This window comes from Siniperca chuatsi, linkage group LG5, assembly GCF_020085105.1.
Source record: "Siniperca chuatsi isolate FFG_IHB_CAS linkage group LG5, ASM2008510v1, whole genome shotgun sequence".
Classification (NCBI taxonomy): domain Eukaryota; kingdom Metazoa; phylum Chordata; class Actinopteri; order Centrarchiformes; family Sinipercidae; genus Siniperca; species Siniperca chuatsi.
This window is the reverse complement of record NC_058046.1, coordinates 15,119,123-15,146,454: the sequence shown is the minus strand read 5'-3', so window position 1 is coordinate 15,146,454 and position 27,332 is coordinate 15,119,123. Positions and strand designations below refer to the sequence as shown.

The 27,332-nt window shown below is 42.3% G+C and overlaps 1 protein-coding gene across 7 annotated transcripts in view; it reads right to left on the bottom strand.

Moving 5' to 3' along the window:
* The window catches only part of rtkna (rhotekin a), a 56,178-nt gene that overhangs the window by 5,629 nt on the left and 23,217 nt on the right, over positions 1-27,332 (bottom strand). For 5 of the 7 annotated variants that reach the window (XM_044198047.1, XM_044198046.1, XM_044198053.1 and 2 more), the window contains exons 2-7: positions 3,841-4,102; positions 3,265-3,318; positions 1,377-1,494; positions 1,041-1,265; positions 753-847; positions 52-158 (exon numbers count right to left, since the gene is read on the bottom strand). In XM_044198047.1, coding sequence (XP_044053982.1) covers positions 52-158; positions 753-847; positions 1,041-1,265; positions 1,377-1,494; positions 3,265-3,318; positions 3,841-4,102 — 861 coding nt within the window. Of the gene's footprint in view, positions 1-51; positions 159-752; positions 848-1,040; positions 1,266-1,376; positions 1,495-3,264; positions 3,319-3,840; positions 4,103-20,549; positions 20,994-27,332 lie in introns of those variants that run through there. The other 2 variants (XM_044198049.1, XM_044198050.1) reach the window with 2 other exon arrangements.

Sequence of the window (27,332 nt, the reverse complement as noted above, 5' to 3'; positions counted from 1 at the left end):
ACTATGGAAACCGTGAGGGGAATAGTGTCTCACACACACCTGCCAACTTACCTTAACTTTCAAACATCCACTCATCATCTGTTGGGTCATACAGTGCGGCTGAGCTGCAAGGCGGCAACACATACTGCCATAGAGCGGCAGCCAATAAGAACACTCTTCTACAGGGAGAGAGAGATGGATGAGCAAAAATAAACACCATTAATAAATAAGAATATTCCTACATGACATTCAATTCACACACAAACACACTTCTTCCCCATGTCATACTGCCCCCTTTAACATACAAACAAGGCACAGGAGTGTAAAATACTGGCAGCTGCCGGGACTGTCATGAAGTACAGCAATTAAACTTTACAGCAGACTGAAGGGCCAATGAATAAAACACCAGGGGCCTGTCTGTCTGAGGTTCTGGGCCCTTGTTAGCCCACATTATTGCAGCTTTACACAGCAGTCACCTCACTGGCACAGCCGTTATTACTGTGACCTTGACAATGGCTGTCTGTCAAAGAACATGGGGGGACAGAGAGGAAGGGGAAGAAGGAAGGGGAGGAGGAGGAGGAGGAGGAGGAGGAGGAGGAGGGGGGGGGGTGTACACACACATGCTCAGTTTAAGGGAAATTATTAGAATGCAAGGGAGGAGAAGTGACACAGCGATGAGTGAGAGAAGGACAAAAAAAACCAGACAGATGGCAGATTTGGCAGAGAAAAGACAAAGATGCTGAGGAGACAGATTGATGAAGGCTGCCACTCACCATTGCCTGAGATGGTGAGGTCATGTGTGCGAAAGCTGTCCTGGACGTGTAACAGTGACAGGGTGGTATGAGCTAAGAGGTGGTACTTAGGGCCCCTGTCAACACACAAGAGAAGGGATAGAAATTTATTCTGTGTTTGAGCATGCATGTTTATAGTGAAAAATGGTCTCCATAAATATGCCTACCTGTACTCTCTGATATATATGTTATTTCGCTCTCTATTCTCCCTCTATTCAATATCTATATGCCATAAAATGTAAACTAGCAAATATTGTAAACTAAACTCACGGTACAGAAGGAACTGGCAGCAGAAGAGGAGCTGCCCCTCCGTTGCTAATAGGACTACATGGTCCAGGCTCCATGGCTGCCCGGAGCTTCTTTCCAGCTGAACGCCCCAGCGAGGAGCTGAGTTTACTGGCTAGTTTCCTTGGCGTGCTCCCTGCTGAGTAGTCATCCTCCGAGCAGCAGCTGTACAGCTCAACACGCAGCTCAAAACCTGGGCTGGCTTCATTACTGCAAAAGGATACACACATGATGAACATGGCCATATCAGTGTTACTCACAGACTGTATGTGAGTTTTTCTTTACGTGGCTGTTTGTTTATAGGGCAGACAGATGACTTACAATACGATGGTGTTGTCAAAGCAAATATCGGTGAGTGTCCGGTCCACTATCACCATGTCTGTGTCAAAGATCTCTCCTCCCAGCTGCAGCAGGCAGAACACTGCACACCGATGAAGCTCTACAAAGGACAAGGTGGAAAGGTAGAACAAAAGAGAAAAATAATCTGTGAAACTTCACATTTGTGAGGCATCTCAACAGCTTTCATTCAACTGCATCACTTGAAAACTCTTTTTCAGCTCGAAAACAGGATCACCTGCAACCTCCAAGATGTAGGCAAGTGTTTTAACAAAGTGCTGAGGCCAGATGACCTGAGTAATTAAAGTTTGAAAGAAGATCAGCTCCTCTACCTGTCTGACGAGAACTTCTACTGTTGTTAGTTTCATTTCAGCAATCTCAATGGCCTATGAAGCATTGTTAGCTGTTTTGTGGTTGAAACTAACATACAATGGTCTTTAATGATGCAGTAGCCAAAGAGAGCTGGATAACAACTCTTGCCTTCTATATACATTGTGAAGGAACTATCTCAGGGAATACACATACATTGTAAAGAAGCTTTAATACCCTTTTTGGGCATGCTTCACTATGATTAAGGGTAATTAGGTGAACCCCTGTGCCGAAACGCAACACCATCATATCCATAATAACAGTGAGAAATGTATGTAAGAAATAGTACCTTAGGTATCATTGTTGTCATCTAAATACTGTGACCCCTGATGGTCTACTATCTTCTATTGTGTCTTTTTCTTCTTCTTCTACTGCACAACCAAATCCAATCATTTTGCCACATCTTATTCAAATTCAAAGTTAGAACTGAAAAGGCTGAGAGAGGTGGTCTGCTCATTATGTGCTTGCCTGTCTACGGCACTTTGACACTTAATATTCAAACTTATTATTCCACGTATGAGCTCAACACTCAAACACCTAAAATATGATTGGACTAGTGAGAGAGGAACATGCTTTACTCCTCCTTGCCTCCTGGGCTCAGTTTATATGTCTCGGTGTGCTTAATGACCTTGACTAACAGCCTCATTAAGCTTTGTTACCTGTCTCTTGAGTTCATTTATATGCACAGGTCATGCAGATTAATTCCATTCAAGTTGCCAGGGGAGAGAATGAGCACTGAGACTGTTATAATGACTGCACGGGGGTTAACCCACACTAACTCTATCAAGAGGAGGTGGGATAGCAAATAGTCAATATAAAGATTACTATTGTTATATGTGCACCATTGAATTCTGAAATGCCATAAAAACATTTAAATATGACCTGGTTCACAGTAATATTCCACAGGACAAAAGACTCAGGGAGTTCCTTAAACGCCCAACAGATGACATTTGTTTTCATTATTAGTAGGCCAGTATTCTCTACCCTACTAATAATGACCCAGTTCAGCATCTGTGTGCTGCTGATTCTCAGAGCCAAGAAGCAAAGCCAGCAGGACTGAACAGTGGGTCAGGTTGTGCTGCCAGGAGTTTCTCATGTCTAAAAAAATGAGTTCCTGTAAAATACAGAGATATCTGATAAAGCTGCAACAGACTGTAATGATCAGCTCCAGAAACTGTGCTACTCTACTCTGTAATACTGTATGGTCTGTCTGCATAGTTCCATGGGTCAGCATATCTTTAAATATGAAACAAAAAGTCCACATCAGTGTTTCACCCTCTAGCCAATGATAAAACGTAATTTTTGTTCTTTAGTTATGAGGAATCCCACGCTCTCCCCCTGTGATTAGACAAAGCTTTCACACACATTCAACAACTTTGAATTGAAGTGTGTGAAGCCACATACCACTTCCATCAGAGGCAAATCATTAATAAATTCTACAGGCATAAATCATTAATAACCCATCAATGAACTTCTTCACACACATACAGAGGTGGCTCCTCACCTCCTTTGTTCTTGAAGTACTCTGTGTCTTTCCACATGAGAGGGATCCGAAGATCTGAAATGACAACAGATAAGGGATTAGATCACAAAAATGTTAATCACCCTTACTGTCTAACTGATACGTGTCTATCTGTATGTGTGCCTCCCTACCCATGCTGCTTTCAGACACTGGCTAAAGTAGCCACAGCTAATTACTGACTGTACGTGTGTGTGTGTGTGTGTGTGTGTGTGTGTGTGTGTGTGTGTACCAGACATACAGCAGCGCCCCCATGAACCTCCACCCACAAACACATGCACGCGCTCCCAGTCTCACATCTCATTAATATTTATTTTTTACCTTGTCATCATGTTCTAAGAAGAAAAAAAACCTTTCACCCCTGTTGTCTTTCTCCCTAGTGTGAATTATCTCTCTGCAGTGTGTCAGCGATACAAACAGAGTAGCTCTATAATCATTCATCTGACTGCCCTCTCATTGCAATGGGCAGCATATGCAAGTCACCACATTCACCTCAGTCAATAAGAAGAGAGTAAAACATACTCCTACAAAACACACACATCCAGACAAGGTTTTACTTGCCTGAGATGGCTACTTTTCCTTTGCACGGGAGTCTGTCCTCCATCGGCCCTGCATCCGACGACCTCCGCGTGACCTTCTGCATTACCTGAGCCTCCTTCATCCTCTGCAACTCTGACATGTAGGCCATGATACGAGTGCTACAGGTCTGCAGGCTCTTCGCCGCCTCTAACGCCTGGTCTTTCTGGGAGCAGGCGGCCAGCAGCTTGCAGGCCCCATCTCGCATTCGGATCTCATGGTCAATCTTCTTCTGGATGTCGCTGTCCTGCAAGGACAAGGGATGGTGGAGGGGGAGAAGGGAAAAAAAGAGATTGTAAGGGAAATTACATATAATGACACATCTGAAAGAATCTTGTCTGTGGCAAATGGAGGAAGACATTATTAAAAAAGTGAAAGGGGCGAATTGAGGGATGTAAAGAATGGGCATGACTTCTCTAACAGAATAGGAGAAAAGAAGACATTAAGAAAGTCTATGTCTGCAGTAGATTAAATGTCTCTTGTGGATACATTAGTGAGGTGTGTTTCTGAAAGCACTCAGGAGTCTGTGTTCAGTGGTGTGTGTGTGTGTGTGTGTGTGTGAGTGGTGGCATGGACAATATTCAAACACATGGCCTTTTGCCCTCTTACCGACAAGCCCACCCCCCGCTGAGCAGACACATAGATGCTGAATCATTTAGTGCAAACTTATTCACAACACACCCACACACAGAGGAACCAGCACATCTCAAGTGGGACAATAAGGAATGTAGCCCAATTGAGAGACCCCAGACACACAAATGCACACATACACACTTAGCCATTTCTAGCCACTGTCCCTTTCCTCAAGCTACTTTCTCTAAGGAAAAACAGAATTTAAGCCAGGTCGAACTAAATTCGACTTATCTGGGGCAAGAAAGCCATCCTTCATGTGATTAAAAAAGACTCTGTACACACACACACACACACACACACACATTGTGAACACATGCAGACACATTCACAAACGCAAACACATGTAGACAGTAAAGGTTCCTCAATCCTAAACTGTTTAGCTCTGCCTCTGGTGATGCTGTCCAGAGTTTAAACAAATCTCTAAGCCCCTCTTCACTCTGTCAGCAGTGCAAAATTACTGTATGCATGAACTTAAAACAGTAGACAGTGAGGGAAAGAACTAACATATGAGGTGAGAGGGAGGAGAGAGCACAAATGAATCAAACAAAGACCAAGCAAAAGCAAAGCCGGGCTGACCTTGAGTGTTAGTGCCAGTGCTCTTTTTCAAGCTAAAACACCGTTGAATCATGCATTTGCACATGAATTGCTTCAATCCAGGGAATATCGATCAGTGAGGCCACCTTTAAAAAACTGGTTAAACAAATTAGGAAAACATTTACTTTGTGCTTATAATAGATGAACGAATGTCGTGCAACAGCTGGCCGACTGCAGGCCGACTGCAGGATTATGTGTATGTGAAAGCGTGTGTGTGTGTGCTCGTCCTCTTCAGCGATACCGTAACAAGCTCACACTCTCCCCTCAAATAATCTCTAATGCTGCCTTTGCCCTTCTTTTCCCACCCCTCTCTCAGCCTGATAAATGCACCTTCTCCTCCTCTACTCAGATATTTTTAATTTATCTTCCTTCTCTCTCCGCCTGATTCTTATGAATTTTTTATCCTTTTGATTTAAGCTTTTATATTTTCACTGCTCATTTTCTTCTACCTTCTCTCACACTCCATCCGTTCCGCTTCACTGTCCTCAATTGGCTTTTCTTTCTGCTTCTCCACATCCTGTTTCTCTTTTCTACCTGTCTCTGTGTTAGCTTGAGTGCCACACTTTGTTCAACAGAGACACAGTTGGAGAGGAACAAATGCGGTTTGGACATAAAAGGTCCACATTTGGACACAGACTCTCTCTTGGCCTCAGTGCACTTCAAAATGAGGTTTCTGATTAACCACTATATTGGAAAAACTAACTTGCTTCTTGGGATAGAACACACTTGCTCTGCGTGGTAGTGAAAGCTACAATAACAGCTGTAAATCACACATAAGATCCAACTACTCTCTCTCTAAACCAAACCACCAAAACATTAAAACAGTCAGTAATAGTCTGACATACATTACAGTATCACTTACTATAATTACATGGTATAACATTAAAAAGGACAGCGGTGATTACTAGGAGATTTCTCCTCAGAAACACTGCCAGAGCGAAGAATTATCAGACAAAATGTGAGCATGACTGAGTGTATTTATGCTGATGAAGATAATGATCAGTCTAGAGTCGTGTAAAATCTACACCGTGGATGTTGAACACAATGTAGCTACACAAGTAAGCCTGTCATTAAATAAACACTTTCACTGACTGAAAAGCAATTATAGTACTCTTGACTGAAAGAAAGGAGACCAAATTACAGCAACAGTATAAACATAGATATCAGTTAACTACTGGATGTCTGCAAGGTAAAAGTGGAGAATTCAATTTTGGAGGTCAAGTGTTTGTTTATGAGAGTTGATTAATTGACTGGGTTGGTTTTCTTTCTTCCAAGTGTCATTTTAACTGAGAATGGGAGTAAAAGAGAGAAGGAAAATGCATATCCAAGCCTCCATTTGTTTTTATTTTTCATGCAGTGAATAGGCCTACCGAACTGATCATTTAAGAGAAATCCTTAAAACAGAGCAAGAGAGTAACACATGCATATTTCCTTGATCATCAACATGATCAACAATGATGAGCACAAGGTTTGAAACTCCTGCACCCAGACAACAAACATGTTGTCTGCTGTTTGTAGAATCTACATCCTTAATACTAAAGTTCTAATTCTAGGGAAGACAGACAATATTCAGAGCTGAAACAATGATTTGCTAAGTCGATTAGTTGATTGATGACAACTTTATCAGTTAATCACCCAGTTCAAAAGGAATTCACCAAAACATCAAATACTTTACATTTGTAGAAAAATGCTTCTCAAATGTCAAGATTTGCTGTTTATTTGAATACACCACTTTGGACTTGATGGAAATTCATCATTGTTTTGGTCTTTTTATAGATCAAGCCGTTAACCGGTTTGTTGAAATAAGTATTGATATATTATTCGATCAGAACAAAACCATTAGTTGTAAGTGATAAACAAAGAAGGGGATGAAAAGAAATTTAAACTAGGATAAAGAGAGACGAGAGAAAGCCCAGCTCAGGCTGTGTCCAAATGTCCTTGTCAATGGTGGCACTGCAAACCATGCTCCATGCACCACTGAGCCGGAGGCTAGCCAGCCAGCTTTGAAGGAATGCACACACACACACACACACACACACACACACACACACACACACACACACACACACAGAGTAAAGGAGCTGTCACCACAGTCCAGTTCTGTGCAGCGGGTCTTAGAGTGACCCGCTACGAGGAGGTCCTGTATTTATAGCAGCTAAATTAACAGGCTTCTCCTTCTGGGGGATCTCAGAATAGAAGACGAGCAGCCTAACTCTAACTCTAATCCACGCGTCTGGCTGTATGTCGAGCTAACAACAGTACAACAAACTGACATAAACACTCACAGACGGGGAAGTAAGAGATAAACACATCAAACAACACAGGCTTACACACATGCAACAACAAGCAGGACAAATGTCTAGAGTGGATGAAACTCATTTTATTTTTGTAATCATTTAACAAATGCTCACAGAATACAACTATACAAACACACATGTCACAGCAACTCCCTCACACAGTCTCTTCAGAGTAGCAGGTGTTGGACCAGTGGACATTGCCAGAGAGGCTGCCTGCCTGTTATGGTGGCAGTGTGGACAGCAGCCAGATAGAGGGAGAAGCAAGGGTGGATGGGTGACAGGGATGCAGCGCATGTTGGGTATTACGCAGCGACACAGAGGGGAGGTGGTGCTGTCAAAGAAAACAAGGGGGGACTTGAGGAAAGGAGTGGAGAGGAGGGAGAGCCAGAAGAACAGAGGAGATATGGGTTGACAGGGCGAAAAGTCTGGGTGGAGTGTGAGAGGCAGTTGAGAGAAAAAAAGAGATAAGAAAGGGAACTGTAAGTGGGAGGAAAAAAAAGAGAAAGCGCTGAATGTCAAGAGACAAGCAGTGTACAGGGTGAGGGGATGAGGAGGGAGGGATGGTGAGGACGACAAGCAAGAGCGAGGCAGATCAAGGTGCTGGAGAAGAGACGACAAGACAAGAATGATGGGGAAAACACAGAAAGTGGTGGCAAAAGGGAGGTGGCAATCAGGGAATGAAGAGACAGAGATTTGGCAACAGAAAGAGAGGTGGTGAGTTCTATATGAGCAAATCTGTTGCCAAGGTAATGAAGCATGAAGCTCTGTAAATGAGCACGCATGGAAATAATTGACAGATAAAGTGTCTTTGTCTGAGAGGAATAAAAGACAAGTGTGTATCTCTAAAACTTGACAGTTGAAGTAATGGCTAAAGGCAGAAAACGTCATAATTACTTCTTAGCTATTAACTTAAAGAGCGCTATGACAGAATTTAGATCAACTGAATACTAAATTTTTGTGCTAAATCATAAAGACGGTAGAGCAGGTAGGCCATTAATCACAGGGCTGGTAGTTCAGTCCCTGTCCACATGTTTAAGTGTCCTTGAACAAAACAACCAATGTGTTTGTATAAAAAATGTTTTTTTCAATAAACACAGCAATAGTAAAGCAATATTTGCTTCAAACAACAATATATTTTGAAAGCATCACTGTGTGAAGCACACAGCATATGCATAATGCCAATGTAACCAGTCAGCAGGTCATTTGATGCCTCAGTAGATACCAGATGGTCACTTCCTCTATCACCTCTTTGTCCCCATGTGGCTGTGTGTGTTGATCTACACTTGTGTGTCTGTGGGTGTGATGTCAGAGACACTAACACACACACCTACACAAACATACGCATGCTGGTTGGGGATTTGACGCCACTGCAGATGGTGTGTAATGGTTTGTTTACGATGTGTTGTTCTGCATGAATAAGCTTTCCTGTTCAGATCACTGACCCTTGACCTCTGACCTCTATCCCTGGGCAGACCAGACGACTGCAGTTACAGCATGGGGTTAGTCTATGGGGTTAGGTTTAACACACAAATGAGTATCAGTAAAAACATTGAGAAAAAACGGTTTGCTTTGTACAGCAGAACCTTATCAATTCAAACCACTTGGGAATGAAAGTAACAGAGGGGAGGAAGAGTAGTTTTTACTAAATTGCATTTTACATTTCTGAACAAAATTCTTCACATTAATAGTTGTGAAATGCTGCAACTAATTTTAGAGCTGAAAATAGAAAGCATATTTTCACCAGCATATTTTTAGTCAGCAGCATGGCTCTATGGATGGCAATTTCGTCTGTTGTCTGTTGGTTGGTCCATCACTTTGGTCCAGACTGAAATATCTCAACTACTGGATGGATTGCCATGAAATTTGGACATTCATGTTCCCCCTCAGGATGAATTGTAATCACTTTGCTGATCATCTGACTTTTCATCTATCGCCATCAACAAGTCAGATTTCAATTGGTCAAATTTCAATTTGTCCAATACTTTGGTTTATGACTAAATACTTTGTAAAACTAATGACATTCCCATCAGCCTCAGCTGTACTTTGTGTTTAGTGCTAATTAGCAAATTTTGGTATGCTAACATGATGGTGAACATGTAAACATTATACCTGATGAACATCAGCATGTTAGCATTGTCACTGTGAGCCTATTAGCATGCTGATGTTAGAATTCAGCACAAAACACTGCTGTGCCAAAGTACAGCCTCACAGAGCACAGAGCTGCTAGCATGGCTATAGAGTCAGTCTTGTTAGATTATACCAGTACAGAGGACAAGTCTTAGGTTTTACTGTAGCACTAGCATGTGCACAATAATATACTGCACATATGAAACATTTAGCAGACATTTAGCATCAATATCAATACCAGTGGATACATTGTCCTTCTGCTCATCTTCCTCTATAAGGAGGTCAGAGGTCATGGAGAGGATTGCTGACATTGGGATGCAATCTGCATCCTCCAGTTAAAGGCTGGTTTCTCTAAACACCATAAAACCGTGGCACCTTTTCTTCTTTGCTGACTCTGAAGTTGTTTTCTTTGTGGACAGACAAGATGCCGCAGCTGACTGGACCAATACAAAAGCTGGGTGGACAGAGGCTGATAGAAAAGAGAGAGGCAAGAGGACAACAGTGGAGCATAACTAAAACAAAAATCAAAAACAGACAAGCAGACAAACACACAAGCTCACACAGTCGAATGTGCTCTGTCTCTGTTTCACACACACAAACATAACCAAGAATTACAAATTCCTGACCACTCCCATATGCTGGGACTTCACAGACCAAACTGCTGGCTTTCAATTAGCCAGCCACAACTATGTGCCTCGCCTTCCTCTCCACCCTCTTCCACTACTTTCCCTCATGCTCACCCTCTTCCTCTCCCACACCCAGAGCACGGCTGCAGTTAATGACGGAGGGAGTGGTTGAGAGTGCAAGAAAGAGTAAAAGATAAATGAAGAGAAAAAGAAAAAAAAAATCAATGGCAAATTAGCTGAGAGAGGGTTGTATGAGAGAAAATGGAAAGTGAGAATGAAGATACAAGTCGAATATAGGGAGAGCGAGAAGAAAGAAGAATGGATAGAATATGGGCGGATGGATGAAATGGAGTGGGGAGTGAATTGCTGGGATGTTGGAGGGGGAAGTCACATTAGCAGACTGTCAGTAACACACAACACACTATCATACTCATGCCCACAAACACATATCAAAGCATACATTTAGTGCAATACGTGCACATATGTACAATGATTTACAGAACACATAGCCTGGAGTGAGATTAGGAGAAAACAGACACCAATCCCAAACCAAACCCAAACCACTCAAAAACAATAGTCCGATTCACCAAACAACATCCCTACAGTGTTTCAGACTCCAGCTGCTGCTGGGAAGCCAGGGCACAGCAACAATGAAGGGAACTGGTTGGGTACTGGTCATGGAAGGCAGAGAGGAGGGGGGAGAGAAACAGTAATCAGGAGTGTTTGCATTCGCCTTTTACGACAGCAAAGCTGGCTACAAAGCAGTCCAAGTCTATTCAGTGCCAGGACACACTTAACACACACACACACACTCCCAGGGCCCTCTCATATGGCAAAATGTGCCTGTGTACCCCGGTCTAGGTGCCAACATGCTGATGTCATTATTGAGGTGATTGCTATAGAGTTTCAACAGTGGACCAAGTCGCTCTATAGCTGGAACACTGTGAACTCTCCCCCCTCCCGACAGCTTATGCATTCAATTATTCGCTGACAATAGAGACTGTTTCAGCTCAGCTTGCATGGAAAACTATGTGTGCATCTGTAAGTGCTTGTCCACATGTGCATGTGTGTGTGAGCGTGTGTCCAAATGACTTTGCAGCCAGCTGTTCTCACACAAAGGCAGTGTGTTTCAATGCAGCTGGGTCCCAGCACACACGGGGCGGAGTCGGAGCAGAAAGTGCTAAAGAGAGAAATAATATGCATGCGTCTGTGTCCTAAATCATGTTTTATGTGCATGCGAGGAGGTGACGGAATATGCCTGGGTACGCAAACAAGTGCATGCAAGTGAATCAGCGCATAGTTGTTCTGTGTGTGCACTTTGTACTTGCACGTGTATTTGTTTTTTTGGCTGCTGGCCCTAAGGAGAGCAACAGTGGAGTGAATTTCAAGCTATAAAAAAAATTTGTTTAGAGCTACGAGAGAGCACAGGGAGCTTAGAGTCTGCCAAGCAGTGATCACTTCAGCAATTTATAGGCACACTAAAGCTTGATGGCTCTTACACGGCTATGCACACTCAGCCTAATACACAGGTTCTGCATTATCATATATTGTAGTAGCACAGTGGGAGCTGGGAGAAGCAGCAGGCACGCAAACCAAACTGCAGTCATTTGAAAGCAATGTATAGGTGATAATAACAGGAAGTGTGTGAGCACCTGTGTGTGTGTTAGTACTGTATACTGTATGACTGTGTGTGGTCTCTCAGCATATAATTAACAAGCTTGCAGAGTATAGATTTATGAAATGCTGTGTACAGGTTCCAGACCAGACTCATAAATAACGGCGGGCTGGGGAAAAAAAGGGTTTACATTCAACCTGCAGGGTAGTTTATTATGAGTAACAACAGCACAAAAACACTAATAACAGCAGGACCCCCTCCTGTTCCTCTTCCATCTCACCTCTAAGAGGACCAGGGGAAACAAACTGGGCTGCATTCAAAACACAAAACAATGCTATGTTCATATATAATAAACTGGATTGTAAATCCTCTCTGACTTGCAGAGCTGAATTTAAAAGAAGCACAACAAAATGTATTGTACTCTTTGAAGATCCAAACAGACCATAAAAGGTTTGAATCACTGCTCACAGATCAGAATCAGAATCAGAAATACTTTATTGATAACAAAGAGTTTCCCTTCGGGGATCAATAAAGTATTTCTGATTCTGATTCTGATCTGAAGACTTATTTAAGAAATGTGATGGTAATACTTGTATTCTTGAGCAGTTCTGGCATAGTTTTGTATGTTTCACAGCTCTAAAGTGAAGAAAACACGATCCACAGTTCCTAATGAGAAGACAGGAAGGACAAGAGTTGTCGCCAAGTAACTTCCCTTTCCAGTCAAACAGTAATGGAGAAACCCTAATGAGAGTATTTGGCAGACTGGACTGCAGGGGGCTGCAAGAGGCAATTAATGAATTAAGAAACACACACACAGCAATACTGTAACCTTGTCAGTGAACTTTACTGGCACAGTCAGTGTTGTACACTGCAGGCCTGGAAAACAGCTACTGACTATTATACAAGTTGATACTGTATTATTAACTGATTAGCCAGCTTTTCCTGTAAGCCAGAAGTCCATACAAAGAAAGGAGAAGAGGGTTTAGGAAAGGAACTGGTATGAAGCAGGTCTTCCTAAGCCCCTGATCAAAGACTGCTGTGATCTTGGGGAGATAGAGAAAAGGGGATTTAATCACATTAAAAGATACACATGAGGCAAAAAGGCACTGATGTGACATTGTAATCCGCTCTGGGCTGGAATTTTGTTACAGCCCGTTCTTTCTCTAACACATTAAATTACTGTTTGAAGAGAGGTGTTAGTCTGTGAATGGAAGTTGGCTGTGTGTGTTATCGCTTAGGCTAATATGGCTGTGAGGGGCTGGGGCTGGGCGGAGTGCGTGGCACAACACTTTCTCTTTAAAGAAAAAAAACTAAACTCATTTGACTCTCCCAAGAACCTCAGTATGTGTGTAAGTGTCATGGTGACTGACAGGATGACACGTTACCTCGCACCTCGGGAAACGTGGGGGAGGAGGCGAGGGGACACCATGACAGGCCTTGGAACTCGTCAACTGTGTCACATGACTGGTTGTGTATTTTACAGGAGTCCTCCATACAGCACGGATAAATGAGCAATAAACAAATAAATAAATTAAATGCAATGAGTATACTAGTGTTTGCTCACAGCACCAAATTAATTTGGGGCATACTGCTGTTCAACAATTCCCACGCAGCAAACCAAAAAAAGACAAAAACAGAGTCAACATGAACCTCTACAGAACAAACATTTAGACAACAGACTCTTTCTTCAGTATGTTACCTTTCATATGTCTTTTTAGGTGTTTTCCTTTTACAATGAAACCCCTTCAATCAGGCAATGAGATGGAAGTCACAAGATGTATGAGAAGGATGTAATAGGGTGGAGTGTTGTTGGAGTGGGAAAATAGGGACAGACAAACGGGAGATGAGGAACAGCTAAAGGGACAAAGGGAGGGTGTAGAGGGCAAGAGGTCACAGTGCCGCAGTTTCCTGAAGAAGAGTGGCATCCCTGCTGGGTCCCGTGCCATTAAGCTCCTTTTCATCCTCAGTGGGGTGAGGGATGGCTAGTTATCTCACTACCACAAGCCCAACCTAACACTTGCTGTGCAACACACTGTAACACATTTCTAAAGCTCTTTTTATCGTAGAAAAGGTTTCAGTCGTAGTCATCTGGACACTGTTTTCAGAATCAAGACGTCGTCTTGTGACGTGCGCCTTGATTCTGAAAACAGTGTCCAGATGACTACGACTGAAACCTTTTCTACGATAGAACACTCCTGGACGAATGAGGGACTACACCGTCTTATTTTGAAAAGCTCTTTTTAGTTGACTTTTGCAAATAAGCGCACCCAAACCCCCCTGCCGATGAACACTTCCAACAGCCTGACACAATTTCAGTGACACACACACAATGCTTGTCTCAGTAATCCCAGGCTTTCCTCCTTGTCTGAATCAGGATGAGGAAATCAGGGCTAATTAGCTCAGCCAGCCTAACTAGCATTTAAGCCTGCCAAACTCTCCTCCCTGTTGTCTTTTACCTCTGCTCTCTTCCCTACACTACAGACACACATGGAGAGGTGCAGATAAGTGTGGGGCTAAGACCATATTAATGCGCATAAATCTGAAAATGCATTATTCTTCTCAGTTTAAGCCTTCTTTTCACATTCAAAAGCACTCTTTAAATTGGTGTCATGTGATTTAAAACATCAACAATCTTACATATCCAACCCCTCTGCTAACCATATGGTTTTGTTGTTTGCCTGCTGCCAATAAACTTGAGAAGAGGAGGAAGAAGAGATGTTTGAAGAGATTTTTGTTTGTTTGTTTTGGCATTTAAGCTTAAACTTTTGATAACATTTTCATAATTTTCTGAAAGAAATTCGTTTGAATGGAAAACTCATCCCATACCGATGTATCTAGCTTATTTTAATTAAACTAAATAAAAGCGTCTAATTTGCAGTGATAGCTTGTCGTGCCAATAGTTTTTTGAGTAGCAGCATCACTACCAAGGTATTTATACCCTGTAAGCATACAGATAGTCCATATATACCATATATTCATACTGTGTGTCCACTATTCTCTCTACTTATCTTCTCTCCACTCTTCTGGAATACTCCACAATTCAAGTATGCTTTTTACAACTTGGGCCTTATAAAGGTAAAAGTAATCAGACAATGTTGTTTACAGCTTCTACTGTCTTAATCAATAATGGGATATTGCAATCCATGTAAATGTAGTCATTTTCTCTGCCTGTCTCGCTCTTATATTGTGTACTAACTCTGAGCCCCATTTCTAGCTAAGAGCTCTGTAGTTGAAGCTGCTTTTAACACTTTCTATTATTCATCACTGTTGCTGCTGTTGCCATATTTAGACTATATGGCCACATGCGTGTATATATGTAATCACATGTGCTGCCCCCACGTGAGATTTGTTAGAGGTGAGGTGAGGTTTTTGTTGGTCATGGAGGTGTACAAGACAGAGACAGACAATAGCAAGGCAGCAGATACTCTGTGGTGAAGCTATGTGTATCTGTGTATGTATGTCCTTGAATCACTATCGATCAGCAAGAAGTGAATGCGGTTCATTATAATATTCTGAGCTGAGTTAAAACAAAGCTGGATATGGCTAAACTGACCCTCAGCCCTCTGGCCTTAGGGTAAAATTATCAAGAAAGACGAGGCACAGCTGGAGGGTGTGTCTGTGTGTGCATGTGTGTGGGTGAGTAGGGGGATTCTAGCTTATGCGCTGATGAAAGCCAGTTATCTTGCAATTGTTTCATGATTTCAGAAATTACAGTATTCCTACCCTCAATTGGTCAGCAACAAGACGACACACTGCTTTTTTGTGAGGGACAGCTTTAAGGCCTTGTGGTATGCCATTATTTAATAGCTGCTTAAGAAACCTGAGGAATATTGCTATCACAGGATAATAAAAGCAGCATTTGTTTCACTCCCGTGATTAATTCATTTTAATGTCATAGGGAACACATGTAAGGTGAGATCCACACACAGTCCCTGAGTCTGTCACTTTACAGCACTTACAGCCTGCTTTGGTTACTAATGGTCCACACTAATGGTTGTGTATATATGTGTGTGTGTGTGTGTGTGTGTGTGTGTGTGTGTGTGTGTGTGTGTAAGCATGTGTGCCAGTTCAGTTAGAGACAGTGAGAAAATGAGTTAGGGAATGCAAGGAGGTGGATAAGGCCAACTGAGATTGCGATGTGAAAAGAACAAGAGAGGGAACATAATTAATTGCAGAAAGTGAGCGTGTGTGTGTGTGTGTGTATGTGTGTGTGTTTGTGCTTCTTATCTCCGCCCTCCAGAACAACTCTAACAGACTGGGGGATCCATATTTACATATACGCACACAAACTAGCGGAACACTTAAAACTTCTACACCCTCATTTACTCCACCACTTATCTACACACTGACACTGCACAAACAGACACTAGTTCAACATAATATTTATTCATCTACAACAGAATAATGCACAGCCTCTGTCTGCTGACATGTAAATCTACCATAAGCAGGCTGACATGAACAGAGCTAGTCTGGGTCTCACATGGTCTTACACTACAATTCAAAATTAACCCCATTTGGCTTTCCTGCTTCTGTCTGTGTGGTGAGGGAATTAGTACAAAACATCTATACACAGGATAGATAAACCACGCAAATAACCCTCATTTAGGCCATGTACATAGACAATATTGAAGGTTAAATTAATAAATTGGACCTTCCATTAAATACTGGATACTTCTTGGGCATTAATTTTAGCCTGTAGTCATCTAATCTGGAAGCATAAACACAGCAGTGTGTAAAAGCTGCAATGAAATTATATTTTCTTTGTACTGTAAATTAAATAATCTAAATGTGGGCCTCGGTTTGAATTGAGAGAGGTTCACTGTCCCACGTAGGTTTAGCTTTTCAAGCCAGAAATTTAAAAAAGTAGGGCAAAAGAGTAAATATTATTATTTAAAGATAAGTATGCTTTCAAAACACTGGCTATTGGCTAAGTCGGTCAAAAAAAATCAGAACTGGCCTTTATTGGTCAAGTTTTTCCAGTGTGGAACAAATGCAGAACAGAGGTCTGACAGTCACTAACTGCTCAGTGTGGTGGTATTTATGGAGGCTTTACTTCAGTCACCCTACAGACACACGCACACACAGAGATAAACGCTGGTAAACATGTTGTTGTTCAGCAGCAGACCATTCGGGAGTCAAGCATTAACTGTGCACTGCATCCCTTTCAAATTCTCTTGCTAAGCAAATCCATGAGCTATTTTGTGTCCTCTGTCACACACTTGCTTCACACACTATCCTCGCTGTCTGCGAACATCTAAGCCCAAACCACAGTGAGCAATCATGTGAGTGGCATGATGTGTGTGTGCGTGTGTGAGGGAGTGTAAAGCTGTATCTTTGATATTATTATGATCGATTCTATACGGCCATGCCAGCATTTCGTCAGAGGGCCATGGGAGCAGGACAAAGGGCAGTCTAGATGGATTATCAATTAGATCTCCACAGATCTAGCGAGTGTGTGTCTGTTTGTTTGTGTCTGTGCACACATTTTGAGGCTTCACTCATATCAGAAACACAAGAGCAATTCCGCTAAACAAACATAATCATGGTTTGCCAGCGCGGATGCAGTGTAAAATGAAGGAAAACTTGTGCACGCACACACACACACACACACACACACACAACAGGTAGCAGGTATTGGACAGCCTGTCAAACAGCGCTGTATAAAAGACTGACAGCTCAGCATCTGCTTCCACAGATAGACATGACAGATAGACGTGGACCTGGTCCGATTGTGATCCGCTGCCAGCAGCTCTGCATTAGCTGTTTGTCCGATTATCTGTCTGTGGGACTGAGCTCTCTCCATGACCATCAATCTCTTCACAATCTCCCTCTGCTTCGGCAGGTCATCACTCCTCACTAATTGTCTGTCTGTTTATCTGCATGTCTTTTGTTTCTCCATCACTCCTTTCCTCATCCACTGAATCAGCATCATGAGGCATCAATCTACTGCTGCATAAATATACATGCTGTCCCATGTACAGTATGATTCTTACAATACACAGATATGTCCTCCTGCATCAACCCTATCTGCCCTCTCTCTCTTCTGTCTCTCACTCTCTTCTCTTTTCTTTTTGAGGCACTCGTGTCAGGACAAACCCATCGAGGGCTCTGCCTGCCACAACACTTCTAAAAGGAGAAAGAAAAATAGGACAGAACATTACTGAAAGAGCTCTACCATGGTATGTTGGGGCAGTTTTTGAACTGGCTTTGTTTAGTGTGTATTTGAGTCGTGAAGCCAGAAACCGAGAGCAGGAGAGGAGGACGAAAGCTGACGAGAGGCTTTGAAAAATTAAGAAACCTCCTGAGAAAGGAAGTGTGTGTAAGAATAAGTGTGAGTTAAAAGATCTATAATTGGGTGGGCAGAGAGGCAATGTTGTGGCAGGGCAAGGTATAAGTGCCTCATTTTTCACACTATTCCTTAGACAACTGGCTCAAGGAGGTATGCACACACAAAACAAAGTGCAATTCACCCCCCTCCTCCTCCACAGCTGCTGTCATGCCGTACAGTACATAGAGTAATGGGTTGCAGTTCCCCCTGAGTTTCTCAGGTTGAGGAAGTCCTGCCTATCTCAGTCCCAGCAGCCGCCTTCTGGGAAAAAGCAATGGACAATATCAGCAGAGAAAACAGAATGACCTCTACTGCAGATACACAGCAGCACAGAGCAGGGGTAGAGAGAGAGGAACACACACACACGTGACTGCAGAGGTGAATGAAGGCTGGGGAGGGAAGAGAATGAGGAGAGACAGACAGATACAAGCAGAGGAGACACTCGAGATATCTATCTTGATAGACAAGTAGAGACAGAGGAGAGAGACAGAAAGCTGGGTGGACAGACAGAGACTTGACTGCAGAAAGCTTCTCTGCAGTAAGTGGTTATTGATTGTAAGACAAGGGCCGAAGGACTCGATGGCCAGTGAACTGACATGGGATGCTGACTTTCCCCCCCATGTTGTATAATTGCAAACGCAATGAAAAGCACAAGCAGTAATGCCTTTAACAGACCAGTTTAACTGCAGCATGCAATGAACACAGTGAAATCACTGCATAAAAAAGCATCATGAAGACTGCATGTTGAAGATGGTGTAGTCACACTGAGGAGAAGCTCTGGCACATCAGTGACCTTTTCAATACTAACGATCAGAGATGGCTGCAGTTGTAACAGTAGTGGGGACAAAGTGAACACACAGCCTTGAGCTCTCTCTGCTCTGCACTGCACACACACACACACATGCACACGCACACGCACACAGAGATACAGACACACACAGAAGTGCAGGCTGTATTCCAGGAATGGAAAGATCACAACTGTCTTGCTCTTTAAATCTCTGACTGATGTTAATGCAGGTGACCTTTTTAATCAACATGAGACTAAAATCTAAACTCAATCAACAGACAGAGATGCAGCCAGTTGTTTGGTTCATTTGTGAATGGATAGAGTTTCAGTGATAGAAAAGTTGATTATAGGAAGTTGTCAGAGATACCAGTCTGCCAGTCAAATGTGCTAAAACTAATAAACTAGAATGACTGCCTGTCACACACACTCAGGGCATCTGGCTGCTGCTCTTAAGGGGGTAGCATGCTGAGGAAAACATTATTTGGTAGCTGTCCTTTCTTTTCAGCACTTTTCTGTGGTTCGGCATGCATGTGTTTAAGTGGAAAGCATGGCAAACTGCTCCCTGAAATAGAAATATGAATGCATGATAGACATCCTCAGAGCCAAACAGATTTATGTGACAACCATGGAATTTTAATTTATTGGTGTGGGGGAAAAAAGCAATGAAAAGCATAATATGCTCACATGTACACATTTACACATGTACACATTTTTATGCTGCCAATTCAAGGCACTTAGGAAAGATTTGTTCACAAGAGAGGGGGAAGGTTCATGACTGGGAAATTTAAGTCATTATTACAGTAATATCCCACAGTTGTCACATTGTTCCAACTCTGAGAGGCTGGGTGATATGTCACAGTGCAGTCAGACAACATGAAATTGAGAGTTCCTATCCCCCTACTAATGTAACCACTTACTCCAGCTACCAAACAAAGGAACAAAATCATTAGTTGCTATTATTATTTAATTGGTAATTATGCCCACAGGACATGTAATTAATGTAACATCCCTGTCCCCTGATGTAAAAAGGCACACCTAGCAGTCATAGACAACTGGCACAATTCGGGATATATTGTAACCAAGCTCCCTTAAAAATCTTGCACTTTAAAATAAATCATGATTATTAGTATCAGTTCAGTATTAGTATTATCATAAAAGATTTCACAAATCATTAGGTTCCACTCTTTAATTCGGCATGCATCTTATACAACAAAATTTATATTTTAGAACTGGTTCATCTATTATTCCCTCAATATTCTTCCACTTTAGAAGAAACATGGTGGGCGGTAAAGAGCAGTGCGAACCAATTCTAAAAGTTGGATTTTTATGAATTAAATCCGCTGGTTCAATCAGTTGCGAGCCGAATTCATCAAAATATATTACTGATTCAAAATAGGTCCCGATTAGGTTCAATAAGGAATGTAGACTTGGGACTTGGACGATAAATAAGACAACTCAATAGCGGCATTGCGTCTCTACAAACACTTAACAGCACATAATCAGAGTTGACCTGTACAATCAATAGTAGATCCAGTGAGATGTCTCCAAATCTCCAGACCTGACGGTGACGAATTAACCCAACGTTCGACGTGTATTAAACTGACTGATATTTTCCATTTCATCTAAAACTTAAAGTGCTCTGAATCTTTCGGCAATACGCGTTTTGAAATAAAACAACAAACCTTACCCTTTGATTCTTTGAGTTGTTCATCGTATCTACAGAGGAGCACTCCGCTTCCCAACTCTCACAAACTGGCAGCACCGGCGCTTTACGCAACACCAAGGTCCGTTCAACGTCCTACACACCCCGTGAAATACCTTAACTCAGATTTTCCCTTTGAGGCACCTCCATTAATAGGCAAAATGAAATAGCCACTGAAAATAGCTGCCCGTTATTAACCTCAGAAGTTGTTAAGGATCCGCGCAGAAATCACAAACCCCACTCGTGGTAATTTGGGAACGACAGCGGTCATGTGTTTGAACCCCTCTCTGTGATGTCTTCATTATCATCATCATCTTTGTCATTGTCGTCGTTCTAGTAGCTCCAGAGCTCGAGTCCGGATTCACACACACCACCACCAGCACAAGGGAGGATAAAGATTGACCGACTGGTGGACCAACCGAGAGTCGTTTCTGAGGAGGCGGTTGTGTGTGTGTGTGTGTGTGTGCGGGCGCGCGCGCGCGCGCCTAATCTGTGTGTCGATGCGCGCAAGCAGAGAAGAGCGAATTGTCATTTGGCTCTGTCATTTGGTTTGTTGTTGTCAGTCCACTCGTATAAACATACATTTCAGTGTTTACTGTTCCATGGGGTAGGTTCCAGGGTCCCTCTGAAATCTTACAAAATGGCAGTGCATGTTCTAAAGCTACTTGGGTGAAACTGATATAAGAAGGATTTGGCAGGTCTGAGTTTGGCCATAGTTTGAAGTGGGTTGCAAGTGTGTCAGTAAAATCCACTGTGGTCGCTCTGTGCCTACACCGCCAACACTGGAAAAATAAGTTTTTAAGTTATGAAGCACTGGTCAATATGCTGTTTGGATTGCTGAACAGTGCGGGCAAAACATCCCTTTTTTCCCACGTACCTGCTTCCATGATTCAAATAAGCTGAAATTCTGTGAGTTTATAAAAGGCATCATCTCTGCATTTGTCTTTAGTACATAGAGTATAAAGTGTCTTTATACAAATAATGCTGCTATTTCAGGTGAGATATCTGCCTTGTGAAGTGATTCCATAGAGGAGATACTGTATATGTAGAAGACTATGAACATTTTAAGTCCCTGTAGGATTGGTACAGAGATAATTTAGGCAATAAGTAAAATACGGCCACTAGTACCATTACATTTTAAGTTCCTCTAGTAATATGCGTTTGTTATAATGATTTGTTGGCACTGAAATTGGAATAATTTTACTTGGAATTGGACAGTGAATTAGACTAATACCTAATCTAAATAGGAAAAAATAATGTTCCAATATCAAAACACCACAGTGTCCACAAATAATATTGGCCAGCAGCCTACAGTTGGTACATTTATATGAAATTCTACTGACAGAACAACTCATCATTCCAGGGAAAATAAAAATCCTCATCGGTCTCCCTCTGCCCTCTCTCTTTCTGTGCCTGCCTCTGCTTATTGCCTGGCCCATATGTGCACACTGGGAAGTTGTTGTGCAGTGGAGTGCATCGCCTTGTCGACCGGTGATGTATGAGAGTGATTTGTGGGCAGGTGGGAACGAACAACACAGATGAGTCCGGCTAGAATTAAGTGTGGGAATAAACCAGGTTTAGGGTAAATCAGCTGACTGAGAGTTTGGCTGCAGGAAATCCACACTGGAAAACTAATAATGGAGTATTTAGGATGTCGTTCGCAAACACAAGGAGGCCGTTATGAAAATATACCTCTGCAGGAAATAACTGTAAAGCATCAAACACTGTTCCCATTTTTATTGTTTTAACATTTTCCTAAATGTCAGCAGAGCAAAATGGCTACAATCTCAGTGAAGGAAGCCAAAAACCACACCGCTTGGTTTGTTGTGTGTTGTTTGTGGGTGAGATGAGAAGTGGAATGAGATACACAGTCCAGAGATGCAGCAGATGACATGTAGGAGGATCAGGACAGACGAGGAGGAGAGAGTCAGTCTGTGGGCAGCCTTGGCTAATGGCAACAGAGCAACAAAGTCCATCTCAATGGTGCAATAATACATCTGTGTATCTGGCTGGGTGAATACAGCAAGGACAAGGACAACAGAGGAGGGGGTGCTTTATCATGGCATTAACTTCATTGTGGGACTCTCCCACAGAAGCCAAAAGCATGAATGTTAACAAAGTAATACAAGTATTTAAAATTTGCCTTCACCCCTCTTATACAAATCTCTCTCTCTCTTTGCTCATCTCGCTGTGTGAGTAGACATGTGCAACAAAGCCTTGATAACTCAGGACTTAGAGCTGTAAATATCCTACAGTTAATCAGATTAAGGTTTCATCAGCAAGTAGCTACACCAGGGAGCCAACCAGAGAAGTGCTCAGAGACAAATCTACACTCACTGTTCACTGGGGAGTTCAGGGAACAACACATGTGAGTGACAACACCAAAACAAGCGTGCACAGACAAAACAGTGGTGGCTCAAACCATCCATGTCTACCTGTCCATAGGAATATGGTGCTGACAAAACAACAACACATACACTGAATGTGTGAACATATTCAAGGATTATGGATGTAAGATAAGACATATACTTGCACAGAGTCAGCTTCAGTTTTCCCATGCTGAATGAGTCAGTGGGACCAGCTGAATGAATGATAGCATCATTCCCAGTGTCATTACACTGCATTTCACAGGATGAGAGGACATTCCACCAGCCAGACTAACCTACTCCGTCCTCTCCCTTTGAGACTCGAGCACTTCCTATTGACTCACTGTCAAGAATGTCTTTCCCCAAACAAGCATTTCTCTTCCTCTCCTCTGCTACTGTACATCCTCAAAATCCCTTCCTCCCTACTGTAGATAGAAGAGCCTGTTATAGCCGCATGTCTAATTATAAAACATCTCTCTACACCATTTATGTTTAATATGTAATCTTTTCATACACTTGAATAAGAATGAAATCTTAATTCCTATCACAGCCTGGACGAATAACTGCACAGTAAATAAGCTTACCAAAATTCACACTTCGGGTTTGTGCAGATTTGAATCTGGTGCCTACGTTGACAGTAGTTGTGGAGGGACAGGCCTGTGTTTTTCTTTCACATATTTTACCCACTTTTTTCACAGCCCCTTGTTTGAATAAAGGTCTCTGGGCAATTTCACATAAACTGACCCAAAGGAAGCACTGAACCACATGGATAAGCTTCAATTGCTTTATTGCAAGGTGTATTTTACTCTTGTAAAAATACAAGTGCGATACCTTTCTCTTCCTGTTACCACCATATTTTTAGATCATTATTTCTTTCACAGAGGCACAATATTGACAATCATTGCAATTATTTAGCTAAACAGTGTACTAACTAAAAATGACTCTTAACAATGTGCATTTTGATATTTAGGCCAGAAATTGGGCTTGGCACCTGAATTGTATGGAATGGACCATTAAGTCCATACTATGCTAACAAATAAACTGCAATCTTTCTGTATTAATTGTGCAGCCATACTACAGTATGCATCTATCCATTATTTATTGCCTCTCTTATTTTATACTTTCCATCATTCATATTACAACAGAATCCCTTGTTCTTAGATGAGACATGGAGTGAGAAAGCAATTTACTCACTTATTTGGGAAGTTGGGTAGCCTATCAGCCCCCTATTGGCCATATGAGGGCATGAAAACATCTACAGACAAACAGAATCATTCACTTCTCTCTTTTACTCTCTGAACTGTGCCTTGTGTCTAAGGAACTGTGTCCATATTGTTATGCGCCTTTTAGTTTTTGGTCCAAGAAGCAGCCTGCTTTCCTCTCATTGTCAGGCAGTCTGATTAGTAATGCAAGCTTTTTATAACATATAAGCGGTGATACTCATTCATCTCTCATAGCAGTGGCAAAGTACTTTACACACTAACTAGATCGTGGAGCTTAACTAGCCTGTAAATCTAGATTACAAAAACTGTGTGTATACCTCATCTATACCCCCCCCGCTAACACTGACATTCATTATCACTACAACAGTATCAACGTCTGCAACATGATAAACCTAACAAACATCATGAGACACTTATGTCATCAGTGATACATAGCTATTGCAACCTATACCTTAGTGTTATGCAAGTTAAATCAACAGTGATCATATTCAAAGCTGCTATACTAACTGTCAATCTTGATAGATCTTACAGTGACAGCTGTGCTTGTCAATTGTGAGGACATGAGCTGTGTGTGTGTGTGTGTGTGTGTTTAATAGTGCCTCAATAAACGTACACGTGTGGTTACATAACAACCAGTCTGTGTCCAGTGACATACTGACACAGTGTGACAGAGGGGCTTGGTGTAGCAGGGGTTAATAGGGGGCTTCAGTCTGGTTAGCTATCCGTCTCAGCCAATCATATCGAGCCATGCTTCTCCCCAGAACGAATAAGAATCCCTCTACAGTTCCTTAGTCCTTCCCGATGAAGATAAAATGGATTAACCTTTTCATCTCCTAATGATGAAAAGATTAAAAACACACATACTGACATATGGTCACATTTCAACTCTGATAACCTGAGGAGACAAGCTTTTTTTAACAGCTTCACTAATGGTGGGGGCGAAGGAGGACACAGTGGGTAATGGAGTCAAAAGTGTGTGTGCTTATGTGTGTGTTTGTGTATGCAAGGAGACAGCAGAAAGGAGAAAAAGATTATGGTACTAATTCTCAAAGGGTATTATACACCCCCCTCCCACACAGACACACACACACACACATCTTCTCCTAATGTGACCCTGAGCTTTTGACCTCAAGTCCCAAACATGACATCACCCAGCTGCAGAGTTTGTTCCACTGATCTCATCATGGTGAGATAGAGAGGCTGTTTTCTTTTTTTGGGGGGGCGGGGGGAGACAGCTCAGCCATGCCTCTTAACACTTCGTACCACAACAAGAGGCCCCTTTCAGCAGCCTTGGCCCTCAGATACACCTCAGCCTTAAGACCCAGCCCCTGCTGACCCGCCTCCAAACCCTGGCAATCCCCTGTGACCATTTGCCTCTGGCATTTAGGTTTTCCTCAACAGCACAGCCATCCATCTTCTCAAGGCAAGGCATCCAACAAGAGAAGTCACATAGAACTCAAGCTATTATGGCCTTTCTGTACTCTTGCAGTGATAACAAAGCCTTCTGCAGATGCTGTGAGGCCAGCTGCTCAGCTTGCTCTGTGTCAAGTTTTGTATGATTCAAAATGATCGTTAAAACAAACAAACTGCTATTTATGTGATGCTACTGGGTATCTTACAGACACTGTGAAAATTAGACATGGAGACAGAGACATAACGTCATTAGATCATAAATCAAAGAGAGAAGAGATCCTTTCTTGTCCTTGATGAAAGCAGAATGGACTCTCAGATGGTCAGACGGCAGCCCTCCAAATGCTGACATAGTTGTTCCACCTGCCAAACACACAAACACACACCCACCAGTGACACACACATGCACGCAGCAACTTAGTGGCCAAGGATCCTGCAGTGTGCAGTAAATCAATTAAACACTTCGGCTTGCTGCTTAAATACACATCTCACACACACAGACACACACACATGCTTCTCCAAAATACACAATCTTTAGGGTCACAAGGATTCTGGTGATGCTATGGATGTTATCCACTTCACTGGGGAATGGATTGTTTTAATGGTGGTAATTGTTTGTTTAGACAGCTCTTGCTTCGTACTTGTCCTCCGCCTCTCTGACTTCCACCTACTTTCTGTTCCAGGGCACTCACTTTGCATGGTAACAATGTTGAGAGGGATAGAGAGATCAGAGATCAGAAAGAGAGATAAACAAACAGAAAGAGATTGAATTTATTCATGCACACATAAAACTCCCCCACATACTGTACATATACCTCATCAAAGACACATAAATCAATAAAGTCAATGCATGAACCATAAACTTGCACACAACCATGTAAACTGTGCAGAGTTTATTTCACAACCTGGAAAGCACACAGACACAAGCATAAATTGTATCCATATGGACAAAGACAAAAGCAACATCTACAGGCTCAGTTAAACACATAACCAAATGCTCTTTTCAATACAATGTGTGTTCACACACATTTTCAAAGACAACCATCTGATTAAACAGCCGGCGCCGCCAGCTGCATCTCCAGAACATATTCAGATGTTCTTAATTAAATTTTTTTTACAAAGGAATACAACATTTTTAATATCGCCACTTGAAAACAGTGACTTGTGAGGTGTTAACGCAATAAGTCAAACATAGCTTTAAATCCAATCTTTGAATAATGCCTGCAGTCTCAATTCAAACAGCTTAAGTGGCTTCAATTTTCTTTGCAGCTGCAAAAAAAATCCTTTAACTGCTAAAACCAAAGTGTCTTTGTGCGTGCGCAGGTGAAAGCAGAAAGAGTGGAGAAGGAGGATTAAAGACAGGTGATAATGAAGAGCGAGATAAAAGAGTGTGGAAATAAGGGCCAAAAGCTGACATAGAGGCAGAGAGACAGGAGACAGCAGAGTGAACTTATCAAATAGATTCAGGCAGAAATAGGGAGGGGGAGAGAGGGAAGTGAATGACAAAAAGAAACAGGCTGGGAAGGTGCAGGGCGTCAGGTCTATGTTCCAATAACAGCACCTCTTGGTTTGGCTTGGTGTTTTCTCCTTCTCACTCTCCTGGCTCATGCTTGCTGTTTTTCAAAAGGAAGCTGGCTCAGGCCGCGGCATCTAACTGGTTCCTGCTCACACAAAGTGCCTATTCAGACCTGTGCTTCTCCTAACTGCTGCATGGGTGATGGCTGGGGTGGAGACTGAGGTACAGGGGACACATCACTGTTCAGGGGGGT